Consider the following 22489-nt stretch of genomic DNA (forward strand, 5'->3'; position numbering starts at 1 on the left):
TCCCTGTTCTTCTCACAGCACAATTCTACCCAGGTACTAAGCCCAGTGAAGGCGTTTTACATCTTTTCAATGTGAATGAAACCTATAGATGCATTTCTTTCTCTTTTTCTTTGTTGGTCATGGGTTTGAACTCTGGGCCTGGGTGCTGTCCCTCAGCTCTTCAGCTCAAGGCTAGCGCTCTACCACTTGAGCCACAGCACCACTTCCATCTTTTTGTCTGCTTATGTGGTGCTGAGGAATCGAACCCGGGGCCTCATGCATGCAAGGCAAGCGCTCTACCACTGAGCCACCTTCCCAGCCCCAGCATTAAAAAAATTTTTTTCCCCTGAGTTATTTTCTATCTAGAAGACTAAAATACCTTGGACGATATATTTGACTTCTATTTCTAAGGAAGAAAAAAAAAGGCTGTTTCAACCACTTCCAAGTGTAAGTCATTCCTAGAAATGAAGTTTATTCTTCTCACAAGGACACAAAACAGTATGTCAAGTTCTGAGAAATTGTGAATATAGTCTTGAAAATATGGGTCTAGGAAATCTCTGTAGACTAGCTAGACACTTTTGCTCTATTTAACTAGGACAATGACCTGAAAAGATAGTTAATCATCATTAGACTGATAGGAAAAAGAAAAAAACAAACAACACCACCAAGCTATTTAAAGAGGGATTTTGTTTAACAAACAAATGGTGAATGTGTTACAGTCATAGAAGGATTCTGAGACCAGGTAAGAACTCGTCCCGATTTTCTTCATTCTTCTGTGTAAGGTGTTTCAAAGAAATTACAATGAAAATGCATTTTGGGGGGTGCTGGGTGTATAGAACAAATTTTGTGCCTTCGGCCTCCAGCTTATATAGCCCTAAATGGGAAGAAAAAGTTGGGCTGGGAGGTAGGGGTTCAATTCCTAGGACCAAGAAAGAGAGAGAGGGAGAGAGAGAGAGAGAGAGAGAGAGAGGAAGGAAGGAAGGAAGGAAGGAGAACAGGAGGAGGAGGAGGAGGAGGAGGAGAAAAGAAGAAAGTCATGGAGTAGTCATTTAAGGATAAAATCTTAAATTCATTCCCTTTAACTTCTAGACAAGGAAGGCTTCAAAGTCAGGTAGAATGATTCTCTCATTCGTCAGCTGTGTCTAGTGCAATTATTTTTCACCAACTCTGTTTCTTTGAGTTGTATCCTAACTGGACCATGAAGAATGGGGCATTTGATGGCATGCACATGGAGAAATATAACGTATCTGAGTTACCTGAGCATCTCCATGTTTCCTGATTTATTTCACCTCCTGTGTGAGGAAAATGCAACAAAGAAATAAACTCAATCCCTTCCCGTGAGGGAAAAACCAAGAGATTTTCCCCCCCCTAGATCCTTTCTCCTCTCCAATTAATTAAGAAAAGAATGCCCAGATTGCTCAGCCCAGCGGAGGGCTCTGTTGTGAATTTTTTCTTCTCCAGTTCAAGGAAAATGACTTGTCTTTTATCAGATAGCTGAGGAGACTTATTCTTTTTGTTATCATCCAACTGAGATGTGGGTTGTAAGTAGGGGTTTAAGAAGTCAATCTTCTTTTCTTTTCTTCTCCTCATTTCTGAAAGTTGCACGTGTGTGACAGGTCATCTGGCTGACACTGCTTTCCTGACAGGTAAACTGAGGCTGGGAAGACTCTACTATGCCTTCTCCCCTCCCCATCCCAAACCAACAGGAAAGACCAGCCGCCATCTTGAAGAAAGAGTTGCTAGTCTGCATCTGAACCCCTTTGATTCTGTCTTACCCAATAGTGTCCCAAATATCCACCTCATTTCAAAACCACAGAGCATATATTCAGAGAAAAGATGACATTTATCCATCTCCAAATCCTGCTTTAGAAAAGACAGGGTAGAAAGGTCTAGGCCTATCCCCATAGAAGCATGGCGGCCTGCTTAGTGAGATGTTGTCATTTGTACTTTGGCATCAGTAGTTGCAGTTTAACACTTGATGGAAACGCTCCCACCTTTCCAGCTATTTTTATTGTTTGCAGAATATGTTCTCCCAGGATCTAGGAGAGAGGTGTTGTATCTTTGTCATCTCTGTCTTCAAAAAGGAGGGAAATACCGGGCCAAGTCCAGGCCTTAGCGAGATGTGGAAGCAGCTATGGAAGAAGAGCTGGTGGTGGGCGGAGGTGATTGGGAGCCATGCAGGAGATATGGTCACCAAGACAGGCGGGGATAGTTGGGATGGACTTGTGAGAGAAACTTCTAGAGCGTGGCCAGCTTCCTTCTTGAGAATGGCATTGTAGGTATTTGGTGGATGGATTGGGAGAGAAAACTAAAAACAAAACCAAACCAAAGCAAGCAGTGTGAAGAGGTCCCACTGGGAAGCGTGGATTTTGTTTTGCACGGGTGGAGTTGCTCTTTCCAGACCTCTCGGATGAGCTCAATGAACCCGCTGAAATCTGAACAAGGCCAGGATTCACCAGACAATTTCCTTTCATGCCTTCAGGAATATTTGCTTGGTCAAACCAACCAACCAAAAAAGCAAAACTCTGGAGGATGAGCCACTGGGTAAATCAGACACATCTGTAAATATTAAGATGAAGTTTCCTAACGCTTTCACCTGTAGCCATGGACAGATGTCATGGAATTTGTCAAAGGGTTGTTTGCAACCTAGAGCAAACCAAACTCTCAAATCTCCCAAGCTGGTTATTCACTCTACTCCTGAACACAGATTTCACCAATACTATTACAAATGAAACCCAGGTTCAATGGGATATATGTAGCTCATTTTTAGAAGTACCTATGTAAGGGATGTGTGTGTGTGTGTGTGTGTGTGTGTGTGTGTGTGCTGTTCTTAGGGCTTGAACCCAGGGCCTGGGCACTGTCCCTGAGCCTCTTTCTGCTCAAGGCTAGCGCTCTACCACTTGAGCCACAGCACCATTACCAGCTTTTTTCTGATAATTAATTGGAGAGAAAGAGTCTCAGGGGTTTTCCTGCCCAAGGCTGACTTTGAACTGTGATCCTCAGATCTCAGCCTCCTGAGTAGCGAATAGAAGGGGTTTGGGTGTCATACATACATTTACACACACACACACACACAAGAGTATAGCCTCTGATGTTTTCATTTATTTATGCACTATTCATTAACTAAGGTTAATGAGATAAACAATAATAATAAGAGAGGTAAAAATGAATAAGATTTCTCATCTCTCCACAGCCAGTCCAAAACACCTTTGTTGAATAATGGACCAATTAATACATACATGTTGATTCACTTATGGGAAATTTCCTGCTCATTAAGAATTACTTGTAACCCTCAAATCAAGAAGTCTAGTCATGCCTTGTCATTGGCGTGTTTACTAGAGTCACGAGAATAGGGGAAAAGGTCAGAGGTGCCGCAGGCTGGGCCGGGGTTGTACAAGGTCCCGATCGCTAATCAACCAATCACCTCGCAGGACACAGAGATCGCCCTGGGGGTTCTACTCATGGGATCTTCATTGCATTTCTTGAGTTTTTGCACTTACGCATTTTTCCCTCCTTGGCCTGGGGCTTGAACTCAGGGACTGGGCGCTGTCCTTGAGCTTCTTTTGCTCAAGGCTGGAACTCTACCATTTAAGCCACAGCACCACTTCTGGCTTTTTCTGTGTATGTGGTACTGAGGAATCGAACCCAGGGCCTCATGCATGCAAGGCGAGCGCTCTACCACTGAGCCACCTGCCCAGCCTCTCTTTCAGCTTTTTTTTTTTGGTGCTGTATGTTGCAGAGTTAGCAGCCAAATGCTGTCTGCCTCTCTAATGTGCATCAGTTGAATAACTTCTTCTTAATCCTATTATCAGGACAAAGAAACATGAGGAGACACTAAACAAAGTGTCTTTCCATAGAAATGTGCATACAAGAAGGGTAAGCATTTGTGACCAGATGTACACAAACCTCTGTCAATGTATTTGCCCCTAAAAATAGTATTCCAGCATTTGTTAATTTGGTGTTTCCAGTCATCTCACAGAAGAGAATAACCACAAATAGTGACCATTTTCCTACTCAGATCAAGTATCTGCTATACATAGGGCATTTTATGGCACTTTGTAAAATTATCAAAAAAGTAAATAAAGAAACCAAATATGTACACTTGCTTTCGTAACTGTTGTAATCTAGGCCTATACGAAGCATACATTCTTGACGTCTATAATTTATTATGATTACAGGTATAATTCTGTTTATTTAATTTACTTGTTTCCATTTATTGTGATCTATGGCTGTTCTTATTTCTAAATTGTGCAGTGTTCAAAGAATACTTTTTTTTTTCCCCTCCCTGGATAGGTGATCATTTAAACCAAGTAAGTGGTTGGAAGTAACTGAACACATTCACACACCCACAGTTCAACGATGGACCAAAATAAAAATAAAACAATGAAAATGAACTCTCCAGAGAAAAGAAAAACCATACGCATTGATCAATTCAAGGTAAAATGAATATTATTTTTAAAATAAATAAATGGGGACAGCTTATACATATACATAAAGAACTATATATATATATATTTATTTATTTAAGTAATTAAATTTATGTAAGGTAATATTTAATTAAAACATATTTATAAATAAATTTAAGTATATCTATTTAAATGAATGAATATATTTCAGGAAACACAGTTATTTATATTCACTTATTTAGGAAAAAAAAAATCAACCAGAACTAGATGCTGGTTGCTTACACCTGTCATCCCAGCTACTCAGGAGGTACTGAGATCTGAGGATCGAGGTTCAAGGCCAGCCCAGGCAGGAAAGTGCATGAGACTCTCATCTCCCATGAACCACCAGAAAACTGGAGGTGGAGCTGTGGCTCAAGTGGTAGAGCGCCAGCCTTGAGTTCAGAAAAAAAAAGGAAAAGTAAAGTAAAAAGCTCAGGGGCAGTATGTAGGCCTAAAACCCCCAAAACAGGAACTAAAAATAAAAAAAAATAACGAGGCCCAGACAAAGCCTTTAAACCCTAGAAAGCCTGGAAGGAATCAAGAAATCCATCACAGCAATTCTTCTTCATCAATATTTTAAGTGGTCCCCTCAGTTAACTTGTAGTTTGATCCAGCAGGATGAAAATCATAGAGCTTATTTTCCACTGGGGCAGAAAAAAAAAAATAAATAAAAGTTCTACAAAGAAACTTTGATCAAGGATCAAATGGAAATCTATTTGCATTCTGGTAAAATCTATTTGCATTCTGGTAAAATCGATTCTGATGAAATATTTGAATAGTGTTGTAAAGCATTGGTTCATGTGGCTGGTTGCGTTTCTTCTGTGTGCAGGTATTTATTGTGCGGTGTTGGTGGAGATTTCAGTGGCTGGTGTATTTCATTGAGATATTTACAGAAAAGCTAGAATGAGGTATAAGCAGTGAGCATGTGGATTCCACGTTACCTCCTACCTCCTCCAGGAAACAGAAGGACAAACAACCACAAGCAAGCAGCTAACATTTATTGAGCACGTACTGTAGGCTAGGTTCTTGGCCAGTCCTTGGTTGCTGTTCATGGTTTTAGTCCCTGCCAAAATTCTATCAGTCAGATAGGAGTATTTCCTTTGTTTGTTTGGATGTTGGGTCAGTTGTGGGGCTTGAAATCAGGGCCTGAGCATTTTTGCTTCAGGCTAGTGCTCTACCACTTTGAGCCACAGTGCCACTCCTGGTTTTCTGGTGGTTTGTTGGAGCTAAGAGTCTCATGCACTTTCCTGCCTGGGCTGGCTTTGAACCACGATCCTCAGATCTCAACCTCCTGAGTAGCTGGGATGACAGGCGTGAGCCACCAGACACTTTGTAACTGAAAGTCCAGCTGTGTTTTCCTAACTTCCTTTCTCCTGTTTCTAATCTCGTGTGTTATATTTAGACTGTCATATTGCATAGGTTGTAGTTTCCACTTGTTCGGTGATGTGTTTTCATTTGTCAATAATTTTCCTTAGCTAAATACACATAAGGAAGGAAACGTATTTATTTAAGGAAGTAAATGTCTTCATTTATTTAAGGTAAGATTTAACTTAAACATATTTATAAATAAATTTAAGTATCTATATTTAAAGGAATAAATATTTAAAGAAACACATTTATATTTACTTATTCGGGAAATGTAAGGAGACACACATAGATATATGTGTTTATTTAAGGAAACACATATACTTATTGAAGGAAATAAATTTAATTCAAGTATATTTATTTAAATAAATATACTTAAAGAAATAAGTCTGTTTATATTTATTTAAGGAAAAATAAGCATGTATGTATTGAACAAAATAAATTTAATTCAAATGCATTTATAAAGCAATTTAATTGAAATATATTTAAGTAAATACAATACAAAATATGTACTTATGTATAAAATATAAATTTATTTAAGCCAACAAATATATTTAAGGAAATGGATATATTTGTTTATATATCATTATCTATTTAAAGGACAGTAAAGGCAAGCGAGAATAAAAGCAAAAGCAAATAACAAAACAAGTGGAAAATACGGTCTATGCACAATGGTATATACGGTATATATGATATATATTATGTATGATCTAAATACACTGTAGATGGTCTATATGGATGATTTATAGATTATATATATTCCATTCAGACCACACTGAGTGAGGATCTATAAATATCCTACATGATCTATGCTATGAGCTATCATATCTATCATATATAATAGATGTAAAATACCACATGTGTGATATAGATCGTGTAGATTATGTATTATATATGTCATTTATACATATGATATAGGATTTCTTATACTTTGAACACCTGGTGACAACGCTGGCCCTGTCATTTTTTTTTTTTTGGTCCAGTCATGGGGCCTGAACTCTGGACCTGGGCGCTGTCCCTCAGCTCTTCAGCTCAAGGCTAGCTCTCTACCACTTGAGCCACAGCGCCACTTCCGGCTTTTTTCTTTTTGCTTATGTGGTGCTGAGGAATCGAACCCAGGGCCTCAGGCCTGCAAGGCGAGCGCTCTACCACTGAGCCACCTTCCCAGCCCGCCTGTCTCCTTTGTTGAGCTGTTCTAATTGGGCATCAGTTCAGGGCCTTGCTCTAATGGTTTTATTCCAGAAGGCCCTGGTAAATGGCATGCATTTTGCAGCTCAGCCTGGGCAGAGGCTACCGGCCCATGCACCTAGATTATAAGTGACCACAGACATCCTAGCCATGGCTTTCAGCGAAGAGCGCCGTTCACCTCCCAGGCCGAGGGAGCTGTGCCAGGCGGAGGTGGAAGTTTAGCCTGACCTGGGCTACCCTCAGCCTTTGCCTGCCCTCTGGAGGCCCCGGGGCCCCTAAATGATTGAAAAACATAGGGGTGCCCAGGCCCCTCCAGAAATGCTAGTAAGATGTGGGAATCTGGTGCTAGGGATGGGATCGGGGGCAGGGGTTCGGGCAGCCGGGCAGTTTCCCAGGGAGCTTGTGGCCATGAGAGCTCTGTGGTCATCCAAGGAGGAACTGAGATGAGCATCAAGCCACAGAATGGGGAAACCGAGGCAAAGCCGAGAGCTCAGTCAGGAAGGGGGATGCACAGGGCAACGGAAGAGAAGCTTCGCCTGGTCACCCTTAAACCTGCCTCCCGGAAAATCCCTCTTGAAAATCCCTCCCGTCCTGCTGACCTGTGTGGTCTCAGACTGGATGTCAGCAACTCAAAGTTAACCTTCCCTCCTCCTCCTTTCCTCCTCCTCCTCCTCCTCCCCCTCCCCCTCCCCCTCCCCCTCCCCCTCCCCCTCCTCTTCCTCCCCCTCTTCCTCCTGCTCCTTCTCCTCTTCCCTTCCTCCTCTTCCTCCTCCTTCTTGCCTTCTTCTTCCTCCTTCTCTTCCTCATCCTCCTTGATCTCCTCCTCCTCCTTCCTCTCCTTCTCCTTCTCCTCCTTCTCCTGCTCCTTTCTGCTTTTCCTTCTTTTTTCTATTTTTACATCTGAGATCAGGACTCAAACTCCGGATGCTTTCACTCACTGGCTAGTGCACTGCCCACTGAGTCATGCCTCCAACCCCTCATTTTCTTATAAACCACCCCTTCAACATCAGTTTTCAATCTACAGCTGTCCACCCTGCCCTAGAGACTTGTAAAGCAGACTCATTCTTGGTGTTCATCATGTCCACATCTTTTCTAGTATTGTTGTTAGTGGAGGTGGTGGGGCTTGAACTCAGGGCCTGGGCGCTGTCCAGGGCTCTTCTGCTCAAGGCTGGTGCTCTACCACTTGAGCCACAGCACTTCTGGTTTTCTGGTGGCTCATTGGAGATCAGAGTCTCAGGGACTTTCCTGCTCAGGCTGGCTTTGAACCGTGATCCTCAGATCTCAGCCTGCTGAGCAGCTAGGATAACAGACTTGAGCCACCAGCACCTGACCTCTGGCATATTTTTATCTTCATGCTCACCCCTGGAGCTCATTCTATATTTCACATAGTCTTGTTTGCTCAAGAACCTTTCACCCTAGTCTCTTTGATGTCCCTCAGGTACTTGTTTAGAGCTGGGCAGGTGGCTCAGTGGTAGAGCGCTCGCCTAGCACGCATGAAGCCCTGGGTTCAATTCCTCAGTACCACAGACACAGAGAAAGCCAGAAGTGGCGCTGTGGCTCAAGTCGTAGAGCGCTAGCCTTGAGCAAAAGAAGCTCAGGGACAGTGCCCAGGCCCAGAGTTCAAGTCCCACGACTGGCAAAAAAAAAAAAATTACTTTTTAAATTTATGATCTCCAAAAGACAGCTCAAATATTACTGCATCTATTTTAAAAAAACCCTCAAAGCTGTACTAACAAAACTATTTATATCACGTGTTAAAGTTATGGGTAATAGAGCATTCAGTGGCCTGCCATTGTTTGCCCATGATTCATTGCTCTGAGGAGAGCCTTTTGTTTCCGTGTCTTCCTTGGGTTTTGGTTTGGTTTTTTCCCTGTCTTTCGACCTCTCGGCTGGTCTTTGATTGGCTCTGTGGCTTTGTGATGCAGCTGCCCTATTTCAGTTGCACAATTCGTGCCGGTTGTACCCATCAAGTGAGATTCAAATACATTTACGGAATTACTCAAACCCTTCCGTGTGACCTGGAAGGGTCACCTGACCTTGATGTCCAAAACCCTGGTCACAATAAATAAATAACCTCGACACATTTAAAGGTGAAACGCGGCCTTTACTTCACGTTTGCATGCCAGTCACCAGCTTCTGCCAAAAGCATTTAAAAATCCATCACACGATTGGAAACGTGTGCACATTTTGAAATCACGTAATTAAAATATCTCCATGCTCACCCGGGCACCGGTGGCTCCCGCCTGTCATCCCAGCCACTCAGGAGGCTGAGATCTGAGGATCGAGGTTCAAAGCCAGCCCCTGGGCAGGAAAGTCCATGAGACTCTGATCTCCAATGAACCCACTACCAAAGGTCAGAGACTGTGAGCACCCAGGCCCTGAGTTCAAGCCCAGGACCGGCACAAAAACAAGTAAGCCAAAACAAACAAATAGATAAATTGTCTCTATTCTCATAATATCGACCTTCTAATATTTTTTATTGGACAGCGGCCTTTCTTTTTTCCTTCCTTCCTTTCTTTGTTTCTCTCTTCATATTTCTACCTTTTGTATGGGGTGTGTGTGTGTGTGTGTGTGTGTGTGTGTGTGTGTGTGTGTGTGTTGTGAGTCCTGGTACTTGAACTCAGGGCCTAGACACTATCCCTGAACTTTTGTGCTCAAGGCTAATGCTCTGTCAGTTGAACCAGGGCAACCAATTACAGCCTTTCCCCTCCCCAGCCTTTTTTGGTGGTTATTTGGTGTCTCGTGGACTTTCCTTCCTGGGCTGGCTTTGAACCTTCCATCTCTCAGCTCAGTCTCCAGAATGAGTGGCTGGGATTACAGTCAGGAGCCACCAGTGCCTGGCTCTATATTATTCTCTCCCTGGATTTAAGTTCTGGATTAGGGGCTCACGCTGGCGGCTTGTACCTCTAATTTTAGCTACTTAGGAGGCTGGATACTGAGAGTCACGGTTTGAAGCCAGGTGAGACCGAAAAAAGTCTGTGAGACTCTTGTTTCCGTTGGAAACAGCAAGATAGCAGAAGTGGAGGTGTGGCTCACGTGGTAGAGCACCAGCCTGGAGTGAAAGAGCTCAGGGATCAGCGCCCAGGCCCTGAGTTCAAGCCCCAGGACCGACAGAAAAAAAACAAAACCAAACCAGCCAAGGGGTGGGTAATAATCTTCCAAGAATTCCGAGAAGAGTTCTTTTGTCTTTGACTTAGAGCAGTCACGGGGTGAGCCGCTTTCTCTTTATCCTAGTGTTGGAGAGTCACAAAGTTTTATGTCCATGTCTCTCCTCAAATGTGGGGCTGCTATCGCTTCTGGTAAATTCTGGGCCCGGTCCTGTTTTTCCTTTCCTCTGCTCCTCAGATCATGTGCATTTGGGCTCTGACTCCTTTCCCTTCTTCACGCTTTTTTGGGGTATTTTTTTTCCTCCTTTTTCTCCAGTCTTGAGACTTGAACTCAGGGCCTGGGCGCTGTCCCTGAGCTTCTTTTGCTCAAGGCTGGCGCTCTACCACTTGAGCCACAGCACCACTTTCCGGCTTTTCCTGTAGATGTGGTGCTGAGGACTCGAACCCAGGGCTTCGTGCATGCCAGGCGAGCGCTCTACCACGGAGCCACCTGCCCAGCCTGGACCTGTGTGTTTTCTTCTGTCCTTTGAACCAGTTCCTGGGGATTCAAACCTGTTCCCTCCAACACTTCCCTGTTCTCTGTTGTGTTATTTCGGTTGTATGTTTTACATCATTTGGGGGTTGAAGCACTTGGCAGAATCAGCGGACTTTGCAATCAAATTTCCCACAGGAAGAACTTCCTCTGCTCAGTGTCCTTGGAGATTCTGGAGCCTTCTCTAGCCTTCTTTTTGTTTTACTCTGCGCATACACGTGTCTGTCTGTTGCCTGTTTTCTCTGCCTTGGAATCCGGGCCTGACGAGGGCCTGATACGCCCCCTGGTGTCATTCTTCAGTACTGCAGATGGGTGCCTACGTATTTATTTATTAGTATTTATGTGTATGCATTTAGAGGTTTGTTTGTTTCTCTGTTTGGGGGCAGGGCCTGGGGCTTCCATCCAGGGCCTGGGTGTGGTCCCCAAGCCTTATTTTTTTAATTTTTTTCATTGTTATGATAAAGGGGACATACAGAGATACAGAGACGGTTATTCCTGTTTCATAAGGCAGCATAAGAATCCATCTCTTTTTGGACCATTCCCCCCCACACCCCTTCCTTCACTCTCTCCTGGTCTCTCCCGCCCTTCCCCACCCACAAGTCGTAGATTTCATTCTCCACCTCGTGTCCAGTGAGGATCACGGCTGCATTTGGGTCCCTGAGCTTCTGTGCTCGGGGCTGGCGCTCTACCACCTGAGCCACAGCTCCACTTCCAGGCTTTTGGGTCATTCATTGGGGCTAAGAATATCACGCCATCATTCCTACCTGGGTCGGCTCTTAACCACGATCCCCACTCAGATCTCAGCCTCCTGAGAAGCTAGGATTACAGGCGTGAGCTACCAGGGCTAAACAAGGCCAAATTTCACATAACAGAGAGACAGAGACAGAAACACAGACACAGACACAGAGACAGACAGAGAGAGGGGCAAACTCATTCTTTTTTCTTATTATCAAGGCTCCTTTTGGGGGGTATGGTTTTTATAACCTCTTCCCAAATCCCCAGGGCAGGATGTAGGACCGTTGGGGTTCCCACATATGAATTGGGGGGGGGCGGGATATGAGAGTGTGAGTCTCACCATCGCGTCAGATTTTAATAACAGGGCGGGGAGACCTGCCGTCCGCGGGGAATGGAGAAGTGGCAAAGAATGACTTTATCCCAGTTCCGTGAAGATGAAGCCCGGTCACCTGTCCCCTGGGGCCCGGGCTCTGCGTCTGGCGGGCCACCCTGGGGTTCTCTTCCAGCTAGATTTCAAGGAAAGGCTTCTTTGAGGATGTCCAGTCCTTCCCTTCATCTGGCCTTTGTCATGGGGAGGCCACCATGACGGTCCGTCGAGATGCCTTTCCAGCGTGCTCTAAGTCAGTGGCTGATCTGCAGAGTAACACGGCCCACTGAATAATGGGGTTCCAAGATGATGCTTTCGGTCCCTCCCTCCTGTTCCCTTTAGACAGAAAGGGCCAGAGACAGACAGGAGGCCCGTTTCCTCTCCTACACACAAGCTAGATTTACCCTGCCAACTGGTAAATACAGACTCAGGGTGGCGTGCACGTGCGTGCAAATGTATTACGTGAAATTCGATCGTGTCCTTCCGTAGACAGAGTCAAAGGTCAGCAACATCAATCCCCAGGAAGTGGAGGCTGGACAGGGGTGAGGTGCCGTGGGGAGAGGGGTGGACGGATGGAGAGGAGAAGAAAGGGGGAGAAGGCAGCCAAGAATCCAGGGTGGGTCCCCCACCATGCAGAAGAGGAAGGGGTGGAGGAGAAGATGGAAAGGGAAGACACAGATCAAGAGGCGCTGTATTTATCAACTGCTTCGCCCGATGGCAGCTCCTCTGGACAACTACTTAAAGACAATAATAAACACACACACACACACACACACACACACACACACACACACAAGAGCGAGCAAAAGAAACAATCAATGCTTTCCCCCGTCAATCATGAGGCTGTTCAGAGAGTCACGAGAGTCCTTCCCTTACCCGGCTCTTTTTCTTTTTGTTCTCCTTAGGTTTTCTTGGCCGCCTTGACCTTCTCCTACGTTTGCAAGGCCCTGGGTGGGGTTCTTATGAAGACCACCCTCACGCAGATAGAGAAGCGATTTGAAATCTCCTCCTCCACCTCGGGGTTCATCGACGGAGGATTCGAATGGGGTAATTGTATTTCTGTTGTAGTTCTCTTGCTTCTTAGCCTGCCCCAGGGGGGGAATTTGTGGTCATGATGATCGCTTGGGGGTGTCATGGAGAGACCAAGGGGTTCTGATAAGGGCTCCATAATCCTCAAGTCAGCCCCCAACAGCAATGTTGAAAGATTCAGAACCCGGGGCTGGGCAGGGGGCTCCGTGGTAGAGTGCTGGCCTAGCATGCATGAAGCCCTGGGTTCCATTCCTCAGTACCACGTACACAGAAAAAGTCAGAAGTGGAGCTGTGGCTCAAGGGGTAGAGCGTTAGCCTTGAGCAAAAGAAGCTCAGGGACAATGCCCAGGCCCTGAGTTCGAGATTCAGGACTGACAACAAAAAGGAGATTCAGATCTTGACCCAAACCTTCAAACTGGTACCCGTGAGATTTTTCATCTTCCTTCCTTGATCAAGGAAACGCAAAGTGGCAAGAAATACTGAGAATAAAACAAAACAAAACAAAAATCAGGCATCTTGTGGTTCTGAAGAGCAAAGGACCAACTTTGGAGCAATCTAAGTGAGATTCCAGAGACTCTCTGGAGATTAAGTAATCCTTCCTTTTCTTCCTTCCTTTCTTCCTCCTTCCTCCTTCCCTCCCTCCTTCCTTCCATCCTTCCATTTTTCTTTCCTTCCTTCCTTCCTTCCTTCCCTTTGAACACAACCTTGAAGGTACTGATTTGTCATCTCTGTTTAAACTTTAGGATCTTCTATATTAATGAAGCTCAATATTCATTAAGATTAATTAGTTAAATTATTAAGATTGATTAAAATGAATGATTAGACTTTCTATTTTGTGAATTATAGCTCTTTTCTCCTTGTGTTTGCTTTTTCCAATTATTTAGAGGGACCCCCAAAATTATGTCTGCCATATAGATTATAAATATTTCCTACAAGTTTGCTTATTTTTTTGCCTGTCCTGAAACTCGAACTCAGGGCCTGGGAACTGTCCCTGAGCTCTTTCACTCAAGGCTGGCGCTCTACCACTTTGAGCCACAGCGCCACTTCTGGTTTTCTGGTGGTTCATTGGAGATCAGAGTCTTTCAGACTTTCCTGACCCAGCTGGCTTTGAACCGCCATTCTCAGATCTCAGCCTCCTGAGTAGCTGGGATGACAGGCAGGAGCCACGCTTGCTGTTCATTCTAAAGCTTTATTGAAAACAGGCTTACCTGTATATTTAAAAAGTAACTGTATAAAGGAAGATGTATCTTTTTTTTTTTATTCTGAATTTTGAAGGGTTCAAAGGATGCTACCTAATTCTTCACTCCTCTACCTCCAAGACTTCATAGCAATTTAATAGAAATGTAAAGTCAGAATGTTCTTAGCTTTACATTTAATTGATAATACATATATATATGCAGAGAGAGAGAGACAAAGAGAAATCAAAGAATGAATTCTCTAGAGTTTTGTCAAATTGAAGCTTTTTGACACTAGTTATTTGAACAGTACTGGCAAATATCTTTGCTTCCCTCTAAATTTCATGGCTTCTACTTTTGCCTTTGAGTTTTTGGAAATATAGCCTCAAAAAAAAAAAAACAAATTAAAAGTAAATATCAGATGTCCAAAATCATTATCCTCAGCTGTTGCTTGGTTATTTTTTATCCACACAACTGACTCAGGCCACGTGGAAACTCTCCCCCTTCAATTCTGGGAATCATGTACACTCAATATTCAACCGAATGCCCTCTCTCCCTTTCCTAATAGTATCTCTGACTTTCCTTTTAATTAAATTACTAGTATGTTTTTAAGGGCAGGTAAGACAGTTTCTTCTTTATTGTTCTGTTCTCTTATATTTCTGGCTCATCCGAGCCGATGTCTCTGAGACATTGGAAGAAACACAGAGATCACACATGCATGCATAAACACATTTCCTCCAGGTCAACAAGATTTTCCTTCTCTCCTTGTGTCTAAATCCCGTCCACCCCACCTTCTTCAGGAAAATGCGATTTCCCGAACATTACCAAATCAGTTCCAGTGTTCCCATTTTGCATGGGAAGGCCCCTGGGTGTAGGGTTAGGCCCAGGCCACCCAGCCCTTAGCTGCAGCTGTTTTACCTATGGTGGCTGGAGCGTCCCCTGTGGATCAGATTGCAGGCGTGGCAGGAAAAGCACCTGCCTCCTGCGCTCAGCCCTGGGGTCTTGGGTCAGGAGTCAGCTAGCATGTGCTGACCATGAGTCCTGTCCATGCCTGTGCTCTGTCTGTCTGTCTGCCTGTCTGTCTCTAGGAAACTTGCTTGTCATTGTCTTTGTAAGCTACTTTGGATCAAAGCTCCACCGGCCGAAGCTGATCGGAATCGGGTCCTTAGTGATGGGGGCGGGCAGCATTGTGATGGCCCTGCCCCACTTCCTCATGGGACGGTGAGTGCTGAATGCTGTGCCTGGGCGGGCCAATGGGAGGGGTGGGCGGGGCCAATGGGAGGGGTGGGCGGGGCCAATGGGAGGGGTGGGCGGGGCCAATGGGAGGGGTAGGCGGGGGCAATGGGAGGGGTGGGCGGGGGCAATAGAAGGGGTGGGCGGGGACAATAGAAGGGGTGGGAGGGGCCAACTGGAGGGGCGGGGCCTGGGGAAGGGTGTGGTCAATCGGAGGGGCGTGGCCAGGGAGCTACTGGGAGGATGTAATCAAGGGGCGTGGTCAGGAGGAAGGTGGGGCCAGTGGGAGGGGCGGGGCCAAGGGAAGGGATTGAGCTGGGTGATGGGCGGGGCTAGGGCGGGGCCAATGGAGAATGGGCCAATAGGAGGGGAGGGTGCACGGGAGGGGCGTGGTTAATAGGAGGGCGGGGCTTGGGTGGGCGGGGCCAAGGGAGGCGGCGCAGGTCATCAAGAATCCATGGCGAATCCTGCAGAAGGAGGAGCGCGGGCAGGGCTGAGGGGGAAACTGAGGCTGGTCCGCGGGGGGCGGGGCTTCCGGTCTCACCCCGGCCTCTTGCAGCTACAGGTACTCGGCCGACTCCACCAACAGCTCCCTAAGAGGACTGCTCCCGACCTGCTCGCCGAACCAGACGGGCCCGGGCCCCGAGCCGGCGGGCGCGGGTAAGACGGGGGCCGGGGGCGCGGGTAAGACCGGGCCGGGGCCGGGGGCGCGGGGGAGGCCGGGGGCGCGGGTAAGACCGGGCCGGGGGCGCGGGGGAGGCCGGGGGCGCGGGTAAGACCGGGCCGGGGGCGGGGGCGGCCGGGGGCGCGGGGGCGGCCGGGGGGGGGCGGCCGGGGGGGGGCGGCCGGGGCCGGGGGCGCGGGGGAGGCCGGGGGGGGCGGCCGGGGCCGGGGGCGGGGGGGAGGCCGGGGCCGGGGGCGCGGGGGAGGCCGGGGGGGGGCGGCCGGGGCCGGGGGCGCGGGGGCGGCCGGGGCCGGGGGCGCGGGGGAGGCCGGGGACGCGGGGGAGGCCGGGGGCGCGGGGGAGGCCGGGGGCGCGGGGGAGGCCGGGGGCGCGGGGGAGGCCGGGGGCGCGGGGGAGGCCGGGGCCGGGGGCGCGGGGGAGGCCGGGGCCGGGGGCGCGGGGGAGGCCGGGGGCGCGGGGGAGGCCGGGGCCGGGGGCGCGGGGGAGGCCGGGGGCGCGGGGGAGGCCGGGGGCGCGGGGGAGGCCGGGGCCGGGGGGCGCGGGGGAGGCCGGGGCCGGGGGGGGGGGCGGCCGGGGCCGGGGGCGCGGGGGAGGCCGGGGCCGGGGGCGCGGGGGAGGCCGGGGGGGGAGGCCGGGGCCGGGGGCGCGGGGGAGGCCGGGGGGGGAGGCCGGGGCCGGGGGCGCGGGGGAGGCCGGGCAGGCCGAGACCCTGCGACCTCGCAGGGCCAGGCCGGGGCTGAGGGTCGGGGCCTCCAGTGAGCGCTCGGGGAAGGCGCGGCGCCGCGAGTTCGAGCCCGGGGCGGCACCAATAAGTGAACGGATGCATGCAGCGCGGGGCCGCGCCAACCAGCAAGTGTGTGCATGTGTGCGTGTGCGTGCGTGTGTCCATGTGTGCGCGCGCCTATATGCGTGTGTGCGTGTGCGCGTGAGTATGTGCGTGTGTGCGTGTGTGCGCGCCTGTGTGCGTGTGTACGTGTGCGCGCGCCTGTGTGCGTGTGAACGTGTGCGCGCGCCTGTGCGTGAGTGCACCTGTGTGCGTGTGTGCGCGCCTGTACGTGTGCGCGCGCCTGTGTGCGTGTGTACGTGTGCGCGCGCCTGTGTGCATGTGCACGCGCCTGTGTGCGTGTGTACGTGTGCGCGCGCATGTGTGCGTGTGAGTAGCGCCTGTGTGCGTGTGCGTGCCTGTGCGTGTGAGCACCTGTGTGCATGAGTGTGAGTGCGCACCTGTGTGCATGCTGGAGTGTGAGTGCGCTCGCGTGTGGGTGTGCGTGTGAGTGCACGTGTGTGCGTGCGTGCGGACCTGTGTGCACGTGGGTGTGCACGTGAGTGCGTGTATGAGTATGCGTGCGTCAGTGTGTGTGAATGCAAGGGTGTGTATGTGTGCATGTGTGCTTTGCATGTGTTGTGTGTGTGCATATGTGCACGTGTGTGTACATGTGTGTTATTGTTACTATTAAGGTGTTATACAGAGGAGTATACCTTCCTTCCTCCTTCCCTCTCTTCCTTCCTCCCTTCCTTCCTTCCTCTTTTTTGCTTTCTTGCTTTCTTTTCTTTCTTTCTCTGTCTTTCTGTCTCTGTCTCTGAGTCTGTCTGTCTGTCTGTCTCTCTCTCTCTCTCCTCCCTCCTTTCCTTCCTTCCTTCTTTCACTTTGGGCCGTGGCTCCATTTCTCGTCGTACACGCTTATGTGTTTCTCTGTTTTCCGGCTCTCTGGTGTAGAAGCCAATTCTTGGTCGTGCGGTAGATGCTGATCCTTGGTCATGCGGTAGACGCTGATCCTTGGTCATGCGGTAGACGCTGATCCTTGGTCATGCAGTAGAGCCGCAGATGCCCGCTCGTTTCTGATAGAAATCCCAGGGGCTGATCTTGTTTTTAATTTAATGTTTTAAAGCATCACAAAACGCAGAGCTATGTCTTCCGTTGTTGTTCATACTATTATCGACAAAGCCTTCCTATGTACATGTGTTCTAGACTTTTCTACCTCCAGAGAATACCCTAAGGGTCTACATTCCCATGCTTCAAAACAGGGAAGTCTGCAAAGCAAGAGCTTGGCTGTGTCCGCTGCTTCCTAGACGTTAGAACAGTAGACATGCCTTGCAGCGGTGGTTTTCTTGGTTCAGTTGTGACTCTGGACAGGATCCAAGGAGCAGGTTTACGGTCTCGTCTCTGGCTTTTATGGGGATTTCATTGACCTGTCTGCGTTAGCCTCTTAGGACACGCGTGAACCTTAACAGGACACAGGAAAGGCCGGCCTGATCTTATTTAAACAACAACAACAACAACAATAACAATAACAACAACTCTGCTCTTTTCCTCCCAGGCTGTGACCAGGGCTCCGAGAGTTACTATTGGCTCTACGTCTTCTTGGGCAACATGCTGCGAGGCGTGGGAGAGACCCCCATCGTGCCCCTGGGGATTTCCTACATCGAGGACTTCTCGGAGGAGGGGAACTCTTCTATTTACTTAGGTGAGACTCCGACAACCTGACCTAGACCCACGTCCTCTCCCCGCGTCCCTCCTGCAAGAACAGCACCACCCATGGAAGGCTTTCACCCGGGAGAAATCACGTAGGGAAAGCGCCCTGGAGGCTTTTCCTCGTTTAAACTATATATGCATATATATAGTTATGCCAAGCGTATGGGCGCCTGCCTGTAGTCCCAGCTCCATGGGGAGAGATGCAGAGGAAGATTGTAGTCCAAGACCGCTCCCAGACGAGAAATCCCACATCATCATCTTCAGGGCTGGAACTGGTGGTGGCTCCTGCCTGTCATCCCAGCTACTCAGGAGGCTGAGATCTGAGGATCAGGGTTCAAAGCCAGCCTGGGGCAGGAAAGTCTGTGAGACTCTCATCTCCAGTGAACCAACAGAAAAACACCAGTAGGGGCGCTGTGGCTCCAGAGGTCTCGTGCCAGCCTTGAGTTGAAGAGCTCAGGGACAGCGCCCAGGCCCTGAGTTCAAGCCCCAGGACCAGCAAAAAAGTTATCAATAAATAAAGCAAAAAAAAAAGGGCTGGGGGTGTGGCTCAAGTGAGACACCACCCCTGTTTCAAGCACCAGGCTCTGAGTTCAAATCCCAGTGCTACAGAGCGAGGTCAGAGAGCTCTGTATTCTTGGCATTTGACTCATCGGGTCTTATCATGTTCCCAGGTATCCTGCATGCCGTAGCAATGGTCGGCCCCATCTTGGGGTTCATAATGGGGTCTGTGTTTTCCCAAATATACGTGGATGTCGGATTCGTGGACCTGAGTAAGTGACAACCCAGACAAGGAAATTTCTGGAAGGAAAAGCCGGGCAGTGGAGCCTGTGGTTCCAGTGGTAGAGCATTAGCCTTGAGTACAACAGCTCAGGGACAGTGCCTAGGCCCTGAGTTCAAGCCCCAGGATTTGCACCAAATAACAACAACAATAATAATAATAAAATTCAGCTATGCCATGCTTTGGCTAGCAATATGACACACACTTCAGATTGTTCCCCGGCTAGGAGATCAGCAAGGCCAGCGAGTTTGCTTTTCAGTGGGTGGTAAATTGGACAGGAAACTACACCAGCTGCCATTTGCTGTGTTGAATCTGCTGACCCCTCCCTCCAACCCGGGAAGAGGGTGGAAGGGGCGACGGGGACCGGGCACCCCGTTCTCATCCTCTGCCTCATCGAATTGAAGCCCCACTGGACCCCTGAAGAGCTTTTCTGAAAAACTAGATGGTAAAGCAAAGATTACCCCCCCCCAAATCGATCTCAAAGTCGATCAACTGTATTGTTCACGGCGCGGGCGTCACCCGGAGAGTGAAGTGATCGTTATCAATCTTGTTCCCAAAGGAGGTGTAAAGATCCATGCTGATAATGATCACTACAATGATAACGCTAATGCCAGTTATCATTATCAATGACACAGTCATTATTGATTCCAAACTTAGCAGTGTTGATCCCAAACTTACCATCCATGTGGTTATTATTATCACTACGGTTCCCGAACCTGCCTCGGTCAGTATCGTGAATTATTTATCAATATCATTATCATCTATGCTCAAAATTGTTCGCAAACTTACCAATATTGATCCCACACTTACCCCTCAATACTGTCATCATTATCACTATTGTTATCATTAGTAATATGGTGCCCAGCTTAGCATGGTCTATATTGATACTGATCGTAATCGATAACACAATCTTGGCCAATGCTGTTCCAAGACTTAGCATGATCAATACTGTTATGGTTTCCACTATTGTTCATGATATTGATCACAATAATGATCAATACTGAGCATGCTCCGTTTGAGGACAGTATTGATAACAATAGTGGAAACTTACCATTCAAATTAGTGCTGTTGTTATCATGATCAGTACGACCCCCACGTGCTCAGTGCTGTTCCCGAAGTTAGCGTGATTGATGTGGCTCAGTGTGCCCTGGTCGGTGGTGGTCAGGGCTGCTCCCCAAGTCCTCCCCCTCCGCCTTGCGGTAGCCTCATGGACGTGGCCCACGATCGATCTGTGATGGGTGGTGGGTGGTGGGTGATCGGTGGGTGATTTATTGGTGGTGGGTGGTGGGTGATGGGTGATTGATCGGTGCTGGGTGGTGGATGGTAGGTGATGGGTGATCGATCGGTGATGGGTGATGATGGTGGGTGATGCTGGTGGGGGGTGGGTGATCAGTGGGTGATTGATGGGTGGTGGGTGGTAGGTGATGGGTGATGGGTGATTGATTGGTGCTGGGTGATCGGTGGGTGATTGATAAGTGGTGGGAGGTGGGTGATCGGTGGGTGATTGATCAGAGCCGGGTGGTTGCTGAGTGATTGATCGGTGCCGGGTGGTCAGTGGGTGATTGATCGGTGCTGAGTGGTTGGTGGGTGATTGATCGGTGCTGGGTGGTGGGTGATGGGTGATTGATCGGTGCTGGGTGGTGGGTGATGGGTGATTGATGGGTGCTGGGTGATGGGTGCTGGGTGGTGGGTGATGGGTGATTGATCGGTGCTGGGTGGTGGGTGATGGGTGATGGGGGATTGATCGGTGCTGGGTGGTAGGTGATGGGTGATTGATCGGTGCTGGGTGGTGGGTGGTTGGTGGGTGATTGATCGGTGCTGGGTGATCAGTGGGTAATTGATCAGTGTCAGGTGGTCGGTGGGTGATTGATCGGTGATGGGTGATGGGTGATTGATCGGTGCTGGGTGGTGGGTGATGGGTGATTGATCGGTTCTGGGTGGTCGGTGGGTGATTGATGGGTGCTGGGTGGTCGGTGGTCATGCCGTGGGGCCGGGCTGACCGCCGCCCGCCGCCCGCAGGCTCCGTGCGCCTGAGCCCGCAGGATGCGCGCTGGGTGGGCGCCTGGTGGCTGTGCTTCCTGGTGTCCGGGCTGCTGTCCGCGCTGTCCGCGCTGCCCTACTTCTTCCTGCCCAAGGACCCGCGCGCCGCCTGCAGCGGCTCCGCCTGCGCGCAGGGCCTCAAGGCCGCCCAGGAGCCCGCGCTGCCCGCCCGACGCCCCAGCCAGACGCCGCCCGCGCTGCGAGGTGAGGACGGGGAGGACAGCTGGGAGGACAGACGGGGGGACAGCCGGGGGGACAGCCGGGGATGGGCAGCCGGGGATGGGCAGCCGGGGGTGGACAGAGGGGTGATCAGTGAGGGGCGGTCAGCGAGGGGGTGACCATATAGATACAACATAGTCATATGAAATCAGTCTTAATATATATGTATAAATATAATGTAATACATTAATATTGATAAGGTATACCATATATACATACATAGTATATGCAAATAGATGCTGTAATATAATATTCAATATATTACCTAGGATATGTAATTCTATCCTATATAATATATTTATATTTGTATGTATTACATAATGAATATTATGTATAAATAAATATAAATATATAATGTATGATATATATTATGCACAACATACAATAAATTAATTTTATATATTACATAGCATATTACATATTATATTATGTATCATATAATATATAATACTATAGAATAATATATAATAATATTGTGTATATTTTATATATTATAAATATATAATATATAAACAATATAATATATAATTAATATAGATTGTGTATAAATATAAATATGTTATACACATATATATGCATAATATATAATGTTATACAATGTGTCATGCAGTGTTATACAATGTATAATATATATTTATATTTGTACACATGTAGTGTGTAATATATTTATAGACAGGGTTATACCCATGTGTATGATATGTTCTCATACACGCATGATGGGTTCTACACATGTGTCATCTATGGCACGATGAAGGCGTGTTCGCGATCGCCCTGGCCTGGTCCTGGCGTCCCCCACCCCGCGCGTGGCTGATGGGCGATGGGGTTGGAGGTGGCTGATGGGCGATGGGGTTGGAGGTGGCTGATGGGCGATGGGGTTGGAGGTGGCTGATGGGCGATGGGGTTGGAGGTGGCTGATGGGCGGTGGGGTTGGAGGTGGCTGATGGGCGATGGGGTTGGAGGTGGCTGATGGGCGATGGGGTTGGAGGTGGCGGGCGGGCGATGGGGTTGGAGGTGGCTGATGGGCGATGGGGTTGGAGGTGGCGGGCGGTGGGGTTGGAGGTGGCTGATGGGCGATGGGGTTGGAGGTGGCTGATGGGCGGTGGGGTTGGAGGTGGCTGATGGGCGGTGGGGTTGGAGGT

At 48.6% G+C, this 22489-nt stretch overlaps 1 protein-coding gene and 1 non-coding gene across 2 annotated transcripts in view; one reads left to right on the forward strand and one right to left on the reverse strand.

Annotated features, from left to right (window-relative positions):
- Positions 1–4338: 4338 nt before the first annotated feature.
- Slco1b3 (solute carrier organic anion transporter family member 1B3) overlaps positions 4339–22489 on the forward strand; it is a gene marked incomplete at its 3' end in the record, with an annotated part of 32421 nt that continues 14270 nt past the window's right edge. Inside the window, 7 exon segments of the mRNA XM_042672535.1 lie at positions 4339–4416; positions 12624–12765; positions 15011–15143; positions 15715–15839; positions 18159–18305; positions 18985–19083; positions 21111–21335. Of these exon segments, the coding sequence (XP_042528469.1) occupies positions 4339–4416; positions 12624–12765; positions 15011–15143; positions 15715–15839; positions 18159–18305; positions 18985–19083; positions 21111–21335 (949 nt within the window).
- LOC122102019 lies at positions 17957–18076 on the reverse strand. Its single transcript, XR_006146444.1, has one exon. It is a non-coding gene; the product is annotated as a small nucleolar RNA SNORA26 (small nucleolar RNA).

The sequence above is a fragment of the Dipodomys spectabilis genome, unplaced genomic scaffold, assembly GCF_019054845.1.
Source record: "Dipodomys spectabilis isolate Male_0828 unplaced genomic scaffold, ASM1905484v1 ptg000721l, whole genome shotgun sequence".
Lineage (NCBI taxonomy): Eukaryota > Metazoa > Chordata > Mammalia > Rodentia > Heteromyidae > Dipodomys > Dipodomys spectabilis.